The sequence below is a fragment of the Histomonas meleagridis genome (genome assembly GCF_020186115.1).
Source record: "Histomonas meleagridis strain 2922-C6/04-10x chromosome Unknown contig_27, whole genome shotgun sequence".
Classification (NCBI taxonomy): Eukaryota; Parabasalia; order Tritrichomonadida; family Dientamoebidae; genus Histomonas; species Histomonas meleagridis.
This window is the reverse complement of record NW_027150844.1, coordinates 342,727-356,861: the sequence shown is the minus strand read 5'-3', so window position 1 is coordinate 356,861 and position 14,135 is coordinate 342,727. Positions and strand designations below refer to the sequence as shown.

The 14,135-nt window shown below is 30.6% G+C and overlaps 5 protein-coding genes across 5 annotated transcripts; 1 reads left to right on the top strand and 4 right to left on the bottom strand.

The window, feature by feature from the left end:
- Nucleotides 1-2,370: 2,370 nt before the first annotated feature.
- GO595_004587 (uncharacterized protein) lies at nt 2,371-3,141 on the bottom strand (the record flags this gene model as incomplete). Its single annotated transcript, XM_067917735.1, has 1 exon — nt 2,371-3,141. The coding sequence occupies one exon, from the start codon at nt 3,139-3,141 to the stop codon at nt 2,371-2,373; it is 771 nt and encodes a 256-aa protein (XP_067775169.1).
- A 394-nt stretch (nt 3,142-3,535) lies between these two features.
- Nucleotides 3,536-4,870, bottom strand: GO595_004586 (Eukaryotic translation initiation factor 2 subunit gamma; the record flags this gene model as incomplete). Its single annotated transcript, XM_067917734.1, has 1 exon — nt 3,536-4,870. One exon carries the CDS (start codon nt 4,868-4,870, stop codon nt 3,536-3,538), a length of 1,335 nt encoding a protein of 444 aa, XP_067775168.1.
- Nucleotides 4,871-5,491: 621 nt separating this feature from the next.
- On the bottom strand, nt 5,492-6,691 carry GO595_004585 (protein phosphatase PP2A regulatory subunit B; the record flags this gene model as incomplete). The annotated part of the gene is made up of 1 exon (XM_067917732.1): nt 5,492-6,691. One exon carries the CDS (start codon nt 6,689-6,691, stop codon nt 5,492-5,494), a length of 1,200 nt encoding a protein of 399 aa, XP_067775167.1.
- A 375-nt stretch (nt 6,692-7,066) lies between these two features.
- Nucleotides 7,067-8,377, top strand: GO595_004584 (F5/8 type C domain containing protein; the record flags this gene model as incomplete). Its single annotated transcript, XM_067917731.1, has 1 exon — nt 7,067-8,377. The coding sequence occupies one exon, from the start codon at nt 7,067-7,069 to the stop codon at nt 8,375-8,377; it is 1,311 nt and encodes a 436-aa protein (XP_067775166.1).
- Nucleotides 8,378-10,627: 2,250 nt separating this feature from the next.
- On the bottom strand, nt 10,628-13,009 carry GO595_004583 (ess1p; the record flags this gene model as incomplete). The annotated part of the gene is made up of 1 exon (XM_067917730.1): nt 10,628-13,009. The coding sequence occupies one exon, from the start codon at nt 13,007-13,009 to the stop codon at nt 10,628-10,630; it is 2,382 nt and encodes a 793-aa protein (XP_067775165.1).
- Nucleotides 13,010-14,135: the final 1,126 nt, after the last annotated feature.

Below are 14,135 nucleotides of genomic sequence, written 5' to 3'. Positions count from 1 at the left end.
CATAATTTTATTAAAGTAAACAATAGTTAAAATAAACTAATATCTTTTGCGTTGATATCGATTTCATTGTGTTCAATAAATAATTTAACTACGTCAATACAATTGCAATCAGATGCCCACATAAGAGCTGTTTTAAATAATTTAAATGTATTCCGAATTTTATATTGAAATTCTGAAATCTAAAATCAAATATAAAATAAAACAAATAAATATCTTTATCATTAATTTTAATTCCTTTTTGTTCAAGAAGTATTTTAACTATTTCTGTATGACCATTCCATGACGACTTTATAAGTGCTGTTTGAAATAATTTAAATAATTTTCAAATATTATTTTGAAACATAAAATTATTAAAATAAATACAAATTAAAACAAATTTATATCTTTAGCATTAATATCAATTCCTTTTTGTTCAAGAAGTAATTTAACAATTTCTGTATAACCTTCATCAGATGCTCTAATAAGTGCTGTATTAAATAATTTAAATAATTTCCAAATATTATTTTGAAATTCTAAATTATTAAAATAAATTTCAAATAAAACAAATATATATCTTTGGCATTAATATCAATTCCTTTTTGTTCAAGGAGTAATTTAACTATTTCTGTATGACCTTTTGCAGATGCTATCATAAGTGATGTTTTAAATAATTTATATAATTTCCAAATATTATTTTGTTATCCAAAAATATTAAAATAAATTTCAAATAAAACAAATAAATATTTTTAGTGTTAATATCAATTCCTTCTTGTTCAAGAAGATATTTAACAAGTTCAATATTTCCTGATATTGATGATGATATCAAAATTTCTTTTGTAGTTAAGTTATTTTCAAGGAAATACTTTACTAGAAGTAAATTTCCTTTACATGCCACATAATTAATAATATATTTATAGTCTTTAATTCCTTCTGCTTCTAAAAAGCAGAAAATTTCATAATTATCACATGATATACAATTATTTCCTAAATAATTAAATTTTTTGTTTTTATTTTCACCAAATTCTGCAGGCAAATTTTCTAACTTATTTTCATAAAGATATTTAAAGATATTATTTCGATGAAATTTAATTGCTGTTTCATATGCATTTTCAAATGACGAATGATTTTGTTCACACAAATGAATGATTTCTATATTTCCACCTGCAACTGCATATTTACCTGTATCTTCAACGTTTGCGTTGTTCATAAGTAAATATTTAAAACATTTAATTGATCCAAAAAACGCTGCATAATCAATTAATGTAACATTTTCTTGATTAATAAATGAACATCTTTCATAAGGTGATGGTTCAATTGTTTGATTATAATTAAAATCATTTTGTGATGATATTTCTTGAAGTTTTTCGATTTCATCATTTCGAAGAATTTTCGCAATTTCATTCGGATTATGCCCTTCTTTGATTAATTGCTTATGAAGTGCCCAATCATTCTTTGAAAGTTCTCCAAATTTATTAACGATATCAGGGTTTGTTTTATAATGCACAAAATAGTCTGATTGAAGATTTTTAGTAATGCTTTTATCAAGTAAATTTTGTTCTATCATTTTCTCAATTAAATAATATGATTCTTTGGATTTGTCTTTACATAGATATTCACTAAAAATTTTAATTATTTTGGGTTTAATTTTTATTTCTTCTTCTTTTGATTGAATAGATTTTAAATAATTTAATAATAAATCACCTGAATTAAATTGTATGCAAAACATAGTGAATAGCATGTTGCTTATTATAAAATTATATGAATATGGAAAATTTTGATCGTATAATTCCATTGTTTGTTGAACTGCTTTATCAAGAGTTTTTTTATTTAAGTTGAATATGATTTGTTGAAGTGATTTCAATGTTTCCATGCTATTTGATCCTTGTATAGGTGATTTATCTTTTCTTTCAAGTTCATTTGAAGTGGTAACGTTGTTTGGAATGCTCTTGTTTATCATCTGATAAGGAAAATATTAAATGTTTTACTTTTTCAGAGTATCTGAAAAAAGTGACAGAGGAATTTTTGCATGTTTAGACTCATGTAATATAATGCTTGAAAACTCCTTCAGATAAATGAGAAAGCAGCAAAAAAAAAATGGATTCAATATCAAAGCAAAATAAAGAAATGAACATTGGGAAAAAAATTACACTAATAAACTCCAGAAATTAAAATTTAAATATTTAATTTTTATAGTGTTGATAATTGCTTTTAGTTCACTAAGAACCTTAAAAACAAACAAGATAAAGGTGTTTTAATATCATACCATTGTATCGTAATTACTTTTTGAATTCAAAACCGACAAAACCACAGCGCACTTTTTAAGGCAGTTCAAATAATTCCACTTTACTTCAAAACACATTTTCAAAACGAAATAGATCAAAATTTGATGTTTTAATTGTTATCTTCGTTATCAGATGAAGAGGAAGATGAAGAGGAAGAATTCTCTTTCTTTTCATTTTGAACATCCTCAATTTTTACATCGCGTGCCATGAGTGCTTCTGGTTGAGGTTCTTCTTGTTCTTGTTCTGGTTGAGTTGATTGTGGCTCTGGTTCTGGTTGTTCAGGTTGTGGTTCTTTTGGAGCTTCTTCTTTTCTTGGTTCTTTGAGGTCAACCTTCTTCTTATAGATTAGCTTGTTCACGGCTGGATGGAGGAGTATTCCTGGGAGTAAGATTGCGATATATGTAAAAACGAGATTGAAGTAAAATGGATCAACCTTAGTGAATATGAATGCAAATGTGAAGGAAACAGCGGCTACAATAATCCTTCTTAATGAGGATTTCTTTGTTTGGTTTTCAGATCCGCTGATAAACTTCTTTGCTTTCTCGAGGAAATCACAAAATTCTTCTAATGTACGAACACGGTTAGAAGCTGTTGGGTCATCTGCTGGAAGTGGCTTGAAAAGATATTTGGATAGGAAATTCTTAAGATATGTCCAAATAATGGAGACAGCATAAATAACAACAAAGAACAGAGCAATGACAGCAAAGAATCCTGCTTCTGAGCTTTTGACAAATATATAAAATGCAAGAATACCAACTAAGATCAGAATGAGGACAAGTGGACGCTTGAATAAGAAAACTTCTTGCATGCGGGTGATGGTTTCTTCGTATGGACGAAGTATATCAGCCAATGTAGGTGGTTGTTTTGGATCCTCAGGCATTTCTATAATGTTCTCAAATTTTGTTTGTTTGAATTTTGAGTGGAGACCGTTTTCTATATGAAACATCAAATAGAAAAAAGTTAAGTGTTCGAAAAAAACAAAAATACCTTTGTATTTCAAAATACATTATAGTAATATATATTAGTTATGAATTCATTTTTATAAATTCATTCGGATTACATGAATATTATGAGATTAAAACACTTATTTCAAACAAAAAAGAACAAATGCAAAAAATTGATTTTTAAATGACAGAAATGTAAAGTAGTGAAACTTTCAAACTTTTTGAAATATCTGTAGCGGTTATTCTGATGTGTTGAGCGGAAAGTTCCAATTGTCACTTTATACTATGATTTGAGTTAAAGAAGAAAAAATAAAAAATTCTTTAGTTGCTTTATGGTTGAAGCACAGGAACTGTTTCGCCTTTAAGGATCTTAGCCCATCCGATTAATCTCCATGTTGTTTCTACTTTACGAGACAATGCAATTCTTTCTCCAACAGATGTACAAACTGGTTCCTTCAAATTGATCACAGCAAAATTATTTGCAAATCCAATGATTTGTCCACCGGTAGATGTTGATCCAACATTTACCATAAGGACTTCGTGATTCTTTAGTGGGGTAATCTTTGTATCTGCAGGACCTTTGGCTTGAACAACACCAAGAAGTCTTTGGAAAAGTGTGAAGGAGACCGTTAACTGTATGTAAATTTCTGGAAGTGTTCCGGGGCGCCCCAAAACTTGGCCTGCCAACTTATCGGCACGGCAAAGTGAAGGATCAAGGGTGGTCCCAACGCCGATCAAACCACCAGGAACCGCAAATTCAAGTGAATTGTTTTCTGCTTTGAGCGAAACAATTCGACACCTCCGAATTCTGCAGAATGTACCTTCTGATGTCTTCTCAAGTGTGCCTGGTCTGACTTCAATTTCATCACCAAGACGAAGGCAGCCTTCAAGAATTGAACCACCGGCAATTCCTCCCTCTATTTTTCTGACATCTGTACCTGGCTTGTTAACATCGAATGAACGGATAACAATCATTCGTGGTGGAGCACTGTAGTCGCGCATTGGAACTGGAATTGTTTTGACGATGTGTTCAACAACATAATCAATGTTAAATCCAAGTTGAGCTGAAATTGGAACAATTGGTGAGCCTTTGGCAGCTGTGGTTGATGTATATTTGAGAATAGCTGCATATTGATCTGTGGCTTCTTCTTGACGAACAAGATCAATCTTATTTTGAAGAATAATTAAATGTTTGAGATTCATAATTTCGACAGCTGCAAGGTGTTCACTTGTTTGTGGTTGTGGGCATGGTTCGTTTGCTGCAATCAATAGAAGTGCTGCATCCATAACAGCTGTACCGTTAAGCATTGTTGCCATTAAAACATCGTGACCTGGACAATCGACAAATGAAATGTGACGAATGAGTTCAACAGTGGAGCCACATTTTGGACATTTTGGATCTTTCAAAATTGCTGAAGATTTAGAAATATAACAATCTGGTGCTGGACATTTAGGACATTGATAAATTTTGGCATTTGCATAACCTAATCGAATTGTAATATTTCTTTCGAGTTCTTTTTTGGTTCGAATTGTTGTAACACCTGAGAGAGCACGAACAACTGTAGTTTTACCGTGTGCAACGTGACCAATTGTACCAATGTTAATGGTAGATTGGTTTATAATAATTTCTGGTGAGAGTGGTGATAGCTTAGAAACATCAATCATGGCCAAATGTCAAAGCCGCTTTTTTTGCGGTTAGAAGCAAAATTACGATTCAAATTTTCCATCGAAAGTTTAAGGGTCATTTTGAGTGGTTTCATATATAAATGAGTTTCTGAATCTTTTCCTTTCTTATGTTTTTGAGTAAAAGTGTTCAATATCAAATGATTTATAAATCAGTCACAAATCACAAAAGATAAAACCTTCCTTTAAGATATTTATTGAGTATAAAAGGACAAGGAAGTTTTTTGGAGATTCAAGTAAGCAAAAAAACAAGCATAAAATCGATTAAAAGAGAAACCAAAATTTTCTTCTCTTTTGATTAAAACACATTGAAATATAAAAAGTCATTAAAAAACACACCTACGGGGACTCGAACCCAGAGTCTCCTCCTTAGAAGGGAGGCGCATTATCCATTATGCTATAGGTGTTACCTGAAAACAAAGCCATAAAAGTCCTTTTAAAAATAAAAATAACTATAAACTCCAAAACGTATTACGTAATGATAGAATACATCCAAATAATGCACTGTTTCCAACTTTATATTGTCCCATTCTAATAAATATGAATTCCAATACTTTTACTTTATAATGTGTTTAGATTACTCTCTATGACATTTCTGTTTTCTTACTTCGGTTCATAGAACAAGAAAAGCGCTGCCGTTGACACGACTGCCACCACTTCTTCCGTTGGATGTGCCTCGCAAACAGTCACTCTCTTATTAAAATCACTTCCTAACTCAGGTGGTAATCTTGGCATTCTTGCGCTTACTGCCTTATGTTGTGATGTCTTTTGATTCTTCCAATTCCATGATACGAAATCGGCAGAATAACATCCGGTGACAAGTTTCCCCTTACGTGTGAACGTGGTCCGGAACTGATCCTTAACATAATCGTCTTCAATGAGCCAGTTCATTTTGTTGGGGAACCATTGCACGTCAAGTTTAGATGCGGGTGAAGAGACATTACGAACGTCCCAAATTTGGACATCGCCAAACCTTCGAACAGCGAAATAATTGCCCTCAGGTGCAAAGACAATACTGCCAACACATTCACAGCCATCAATTTGCATATGTTGACTTGCGAAATTATGAGTATCAATATCAAATATAGGTGTGAGGTCTTCGGCTTGTTGCCGCATATCAAATAGCTTAACAAAGCCATAGTCATCGCCTATTACAAATGTGGATGGATTTCGTGGATCAACTCCAGATGTTGTAATTTCTGGTTCTTGTTGTGATACTTTGCAAAGACAGACAGAATTGACTTGGCGTTCAATATCCCAAAGTTTTACACAGGATATGTCGACCATTAGAAATGAATTTTGATCGACTAATGTTTGTAAATCAACTATATATTCAATTTGTGTATCAAAAAATGTGTGAACACATTCAGTGCTATATCTATTGTCTGTTTGACGGATTGTAGGAAAGATAAAAGTGTCAAATGATTGGGATGTATCGAAATCATCCCAAGAAATCTTTGCATCGGTATTGAATCTCCACAATTTGGCATCATGGCTATTGCATGTTAACAAAAGTGGATTTAATGTTTGACGTGGAATCCATTTAAGAGAATTTACTTTCATTTCGCTTAACTCACTTCTGAAGTAATCAAATTCTGCTTTATGTGCATGAGCTTGTGTTGCAAAAGAAACTGTTGGTCTGGGTCCTTGCCCTACTTTGAAAAAAACAACTCTTCCAGCATTATCACCGGAAGCTAGAAATTGTCCATCACTACTAAACGCAAGTGAGGATATTGTGTCATCTGGTTTAAATTGATTTAGAGGAACGTGGTCGCCAAAAGAAGTCAAAAATTGGAGATTCATCAAAAATTATTTTCCGTGTAAATTACCCTTCCAAATTTTACCCATTTTCAATACTTTATTAATTTAATCAAATTCGTAACGGTTTGTCAAATATGCGATAAAAAGCATTCCACAATGTTCATTGTCTACGACTCAATTCATAACACTTTATGAGTAAATTTAAGATAAAACATAATTTTTCTATTTCATTAAGCTTTTTAATTTGTGAAAAAATTTCATTAATACATGTATTTTAAAAAATTAATTTTCACAATATAATATCATTATATATGTAATGGTGAAACAAGTTTTAAAACCTCGTTTTTTTCATCATTTAATTTCAAGCTGGAACAAAAAAGTTAAAAATTGTGGCGCCAAAAATGTTCATCCTCAAAGATGATAACTGAACGTATAATATCCTCACCCCAAGCAAGTTTTAAGTCACTCCAAAATGGTCCTATTCCAACTGATATTGTGATTAAGAATAATGAAGAAGAATATAAGTGTCATTCAATTGTTGCCTCTGCAATCTCTCCTAAAATTCTGGAAATTATTTCATCAAATCCTCAACAAAATGTAATCTCATTTGAAATTCATGATGATCTTCATGTATTTCCTAAAATTATTGACTATTTTTATGGGAATGATTTTAACTTAACATCTCAAAATTGTGCTATTACATATCTTATATCTAGTGCACTTGGTATTAAAGATTTACTCTCTGCTTCACAAGAATGTCTTGAATCAACTTTTACTCCTGATTCGATGATCCCATCTCTTCTTTTTATCAAAGAATCTAATGGTAATATAGAGCCCCATATATCTTATATATGTTCTCACTTTAATGAAATGATGTATCGCGAAGATATTCTTTCACTTCCATTTGATGTTCTTGATCAAATTCTATCTCGTGACGAAATCGAGGTTGAAAGTGAAGATTCTCTTTGTTTTTGGGTTTCCAAGATAATTCAAGATCGTGGATCAGATTTTTCTGGTCTTGTTGACAGGCTACAACTCGCTTATTTAAGTAGTGATGCGCTTCTTTCACTATGTTCTCACTCATGCATTGAGTCGCATTTATTAATTGCTCGTTCAAAACAAGAAAAGCAAAATCCCACACCAAAACGCCGACTTATTACACAAGTAAAAAGCGTTTCCAAATATATTACAGACGATAATCAACTTACTATTACACTTCCACAAAACAAATCCATTGATGGCATCATTCATTATATTTTAAGTCATTCACATACACCTGAAATTCGTGTTGAGGTTTCATCTACGCATTATGAATATTTTAATCCGCAAAACCTTTTAAATTTGGATTGTGAACATTCAGTTTGGTACAGTAAAGGTGACGCACCTAATCAATGGGTAATGTATGATTTTGCACCAAGATTTATGAAGCCAACTGCTTATACTCTAAGGACTTCAGGAGGAAGTAAAGGAGAAGGGCATCTGAAATCGTGGGCTTTAGAAGCGTCTAATGATGGAAGAAAATGGAAAATGATAGACGAGAGAAAAGATATGTTAGAGTTAAATGGTGGATATAATGCTATGTCATTCAGTTGTAATGCTGATGAGTTTTATAGAATGTTTCGAATCGTTCAAATTGATTTTAATTGGCGTGGCGATTATTCATTTGTTTTGTCTTGCTGTGAATTCTTTGGGCAAATAGTGCCAAAAGAAATATCATCAAGTAAATAAAATGTTATTAATTTCTTTATAAAAATATTTCGCTGGATTTTTTAATTTGAAGTTCTATTAATGTTAAAACTAAATAATTCTCTACAAAAATAAAATTTATTTTAAAGCTAAATTCAATCAAAAAAAATGTTTAAATTAAATGTTTATTGAATCATCAATATAACAAATAATTATTTATTATTTTTTTCCTCAAGTAACTTTTTTATTTCTTCATGATTATAGTTATATGCATGCATCAATGCTGTTTTAAATACTTTAAATAAATTCCGAATATTATTTTAAAATGTTAAATTATTAAAATTCATATCAATCATAAAACTAGTAAATGTCTTTAGCATTAATATCAATTCCTTATTGTTCAAGAAGTAATTTAACAATATATGTTGAAAGTTTATCCTATCAAAAGGATGGAATAATTAAAATGATGATAAAGTTCATAGGAGTTTATGTGAAACAGATGTATTTGAAGAAGGATGTTTTAAATCATCAAGAGGTGAAGTAGACAAGTGTAGAATTATTATTATTAAAATTTTCAAACTCTTAGGGCATGTATTTTCTCTAGAGAAAGTGCTATATATAATTTGGTTCGAGATGATGAACAAAAAAAATTGAGAATTGGATAAATAGGAAAATAATTTATTGTAGGGTTTGATCAGAAGTGATATCACTGTATATATAGGAAAAAATCCAATAAAAAGCAGAAATACAATTAAAAATTAAGAGTTACTCGAACTAGATTTTCAAAATATTAAATCAAGATATTCTACAAAGATAATTACTTAATCTAAACTTAAAATGAGTAAAAATCAACCAACTTTATACAACTCATAATTTCATCCCGGTATTCATTTTTTTACAAAGCTTTTTCAATTAAATTCCAAAAATTAAAAATATAAATATTTTGCTGTATAATTGTGTTAGAAGATTTTTTAGGATAGCCTGATCAGTATTAATGATTGTGCATTTAACTTTATATTTAAAAGAAATTCTGTAAGTAGGATCGTTGGTTGACTCCCGTACTTCAGAAGTGTTTAATGAATCTTTAAATAATGTGTAAATGAACATGAATTTTGAGTATAGGAAATTGCAGAAAATCAATTTTTACGATTAATTATACATGTATAATATATGTTTAAATCGCTTATACTTGTGCACTTGAAAACATGTTATTTGCAGATCTACCAAACTTATAAAAACAATTCTTTATCTAATACGAATAATCATTAAAAATATTCACATAATATTTAAAAGTAGTGTAAGCGAAAAATTCCACAATGGGATTTTTATATAACTTGAAAATATTAATAAACATAAAGATTAAACCCTATATCACATGTCTTTAAGTGAATTCATTCGTTTCTTTTTTGATTCCAAATATTTGCTTACAAAAAGTTAGCATTGCACACAAAAAGTCAACTCAAAAACCGCATTACCACAAAGAAACATGTTGCCACAGCCTTTTGTTCATTTTTGTTGATATAACATAATTGTTTTATGTAAATATTATTCAACATATACTTCTAAATTGAAGTTGCTGATGTAATATCATTAAATTCTATTTATTTTCTATTTTTGTCAAAATTTACAATAAATGCATTTCAATAAAGAAATGCATTATTTTAAAGAATAACATTTACAATAATCAAAATTCTTCTGATTTTTATTATAGAGTATCCATTAATTTCATTAAAATCTTTTTTTCATGTTTTTGTGATATTTTAAAATGTATTTCAATTCACATGTCACATCATCATATATATTTGTCTTTGCTTGAATGGAAAATTTCTCTAAAATGTATTAAAGAAATTTGATAAAGCTGTTATAAATACAAAATATTGATTATTTAATGGTACTTCAAATTTTAAAATACCATTGTGGAATTTTTTGTAATATAAAAACAATTCCATTTTAACTTCACTATTATTTGATAATAAATGAACCAAAATATTCAATTATAATAAAAATTTTTCAATATTTTGAGAATTTCAAAAAAATCAGTAAATTTGCGATTTCAAATTTTTTTAAAATAAATTATAAAATTATATTTATTAAGGTACCTCTGTAACATAGAAAAAATTTGGCTTGATTTTATTAAGGATAATATTCATTTTTTGTGAGTTTTTTTCGCTTACACTGCTCTCGAAAATTTAATAAAAAACGGCCACAGTCCCTCTTAAGAATTCTTTTCTTCTGAGTAAAAAAACCGACCCTAATACAAATTAAGCACCCTCATAATAATATTTTATTTATTTAATATTGTCTCACCAAAGAATGCGGATCTTGAATCGTGAATCCCAAAATTCTATTTATCACCTCATCAACCGACGGCGGTTGGAAGTGAATTTGACAGTTTTGTATATCTCTATACAAATGGTGCACTTCCTGTGGCATTCTTTTCTTTACGTTTAACGGTCCCTGCTGATTTGGCAAAGTTTGTTCTATCGTTGTTGCTCTTCTCAAGTTTTCGCTTGATTCCTCGAGCCATTCGTCATTTCTTTTTAGCTGACTCAAGTTTGCACCCATCGGTGGCATACTTGTAATGTATCCAGAATAATCTTGTCTATCTATTAAGTCGATTGAAACGTTTTTCGACAAATGAGCGATGACTTTTAAGTCTTCTAAATCATAAGGATACAAATCCAAAAAACGATATCTTTGCATATACAAAATAAACGGATCGACGTCACTTTTCTTGAACACTTTTTGTGTTTCATTCAAGTGATCGAGTGATGCATTTCTTTCAAGTTCGAATTCGTATAATCTTTTTTGGATTTCGAATCTCACTGTTTTATCATCCAAACTTTGTTGGAACAAACTTCGAGTGTTTCTAACGTCTCTATTCTTCTCCAAGAATTCAGCAGCCGCGATGACCATTGAGTCATCATCAGGGAACATATCTACGCCACGTTGGAATATGCTCCACGCGATCATTTTATTTTCGCAAAGTTTTGCTGCGTTAATTAGGAATTGTGGGCTCAGTTTATCCAAGTTATTTGATATTACATGTAATGCTTCTTCTTCATTCACCAAATTAGAAGTTGCTTTAAACAATAATGTCAATGCTGAAGTCCTTAAAGGCTCTTGTGACTTGATCAATTTCTCTAATATCTCTTTTGCTTCATCATATTTCTCATATTTGATCAAATGCTCTACACGTTTCAACTCAAATAATGGCGTGTTACCAATTGACTTACGGCCTAAGCGTAATATAGCGTCAGCATGATCGATCTTGTTGTTCTTGATCAAGAAACTCCAATACTCCATCCATATCGATGGCAGCCACCATAACACTGATAAAGCAAATCGATAATTATAGTCAACTAATTCACAAAACAATTCTTCAGGTAACTCTAATTCATTGTTAAGTTCTTCTCGTAAAAATATTTGCCATTCGATTAGGCGTTTGTCTGATTCGCCTTTCACCATTCCATTCTTAATGTCTTGAAGTCTTTTAAGTCTTCTTTCGACAATTTTCTTATTCGCTTGGATCTTCTCTTCATAAAATTGTCTCTTCTCTGGTAAATAACTATCCAAGTAATCTAATAACTTATTAGGTTTGTCTAGACCTATCGATAATGCCTTCTCTAATTGCATAGTAATGAAGTCAGTTGGCGCATTTGCTTCTTTCAAGAGTCCAATATATTGTACCCATAACGTAGCGCAATTCACAGTGAACCCAACTCGCCCTAACATTTCTTCGTTATATTTTATGAACATTTTGCTCCGGTCTTCGGTTGGAATACGTGATAATTGATCTTGCATCCACATGCGCCAGAAATTGGGATCCCATGTGTATAATAAAACTGTACCATAGATCTCATCAACAAATTTGTTCTGCCTTTGCTCTTTAACTTTTTCTAAACAAAAAGAAATAACTTGAAAATCGCCAGGATGGAAATGTAAAAGACCGCGGAGAAATCGTTCCGCAGTACGTGTGAATTCATGCGTGGCTGAAAGATATGTGTTGATTAACTCCATCCAATTCTTGGAATTGGTTGGATCAATTTCAGTATTATACATTAAATTATATATTAATTGAATAGTACGTAGGTCGGTGTCAGGGCGAAGATCTAATTCAAGCTCTGGTGGTGGTGGTGGATTTGGTGGCGAAATCCCAAAAGTTACATCAAGTCGTTTAATTATATGCCAGCCTGAGGGTGATAAAGTAGGCTCGGAAATTTCGCCACATTTAAGTTGGAGGGCTGCCTTTTCAAAGGCTGGTTGAAGTTTACCGATTTTTGTCCACTTTAAATCACCACCTGCAGAATATGAACCGCAATCAGATTTACGCTCTGCATAAACACTAAAAATACCTGGGTCTGTGGAACTGCGATCAATGACAGTATCACGGATTTTCCTGATTTCTTTAAGCGCTTGTTCTTTTGAAATATTTAAACTATAATTTGATCGCTTACGCTTATTGTGACTTAGAGGTTGTTTACATTCTTTGTGCTTGAGAAGAATATGGGCACAATGAATAATTGTAGGCCAATTTCCTTCGTAACCAGGTGGTGCAAACGGACGAGTCCATTGTGAAATAGGTGGGTTAGATTGCTTGCGATAGTAAAAGCGAGGAATTCCTCCAGATTGTTGAACTGGAGGAACAACTTCCCAGCCACCAGGCAAAGACATTGAAATGATTTAAAGGTCAATTAGAATTAACGGTCGTTATATGGACATATCGTCAAAACTTTTTTAGTTCTCTGTATAAATGATAACAAAACAAATAAAGACATTCATTTATCAATAATTTCTGGTTGATGTCATTGCATAAATCATTAACTCACAATACATTGCATTAAGATAAACTAATATGTGTTGGTTAAATTATTTTTAGTTGGGTTTTTAGCTACGGTTGGAGATGTGGTAACGGCGGTTAAAAAGTGCTCTGAAAAATATTAAACTCCTTTTTAAGGAGATATCTGATTATCATTACTCCAAAAAGAAACATTAACAACAATAAGAATTTTTTTTGGATCTTTTTATTATAAAATAAGGATGAGTAAAAAATGAACCTGATGCAAATAGTTGTGATTTGTGGTAAATTTTTTAAATGTAATAATTTGTTAACTGATCATGGTGTATAACAAGACAAAATCAATATATAAATTATGGTTCAAAATACAAAGAGAATAACATGGAAATAACAAATAAAAATGATATTCATAATTTTTTTCATAAAAGAAAACTTTACAACAAAAAATGTACTACGTTTTTTAAAGCTTTAAAAGAATCATATGTTATTAAATTTAACTTTTTTAAAATTGTGATGGATCTCATTGATTTTTTTTCAACTGGAAGATGATGTAACTCATCCAGTTATCTTTAAAATAAGAAACATCATTAGAACACTTTCAAATATCGAATATAATTATAGCAATGAATCAGTGACATTATAAAACAGCAAATTATCCAGAGTCATGTTGTCATGTACTATTTTGATTGACATTTTTTACAAGTCACTTTATAACATTATTTTTACAATTTATTTTGTGAGGATACTTATTAATATATAAAATGTTATTGCTTTTGATTATTTTCATATGTTTGAGTGTTTATCTCAACTTATTTCTTCTCAATAAATCGCAAGTATCAATAATCCACTAAGAAATTTCTTTCATAAACATTAATTTTTATTCATTTCACAATTAACTTTATATTATGTGGTTTCATCGCATTTACTCTATCTAAGTAATATACATTTACCAAATCCACATCGAGCCCACTTTGGTCTATAATATAATCCAAAGTTGTTTTC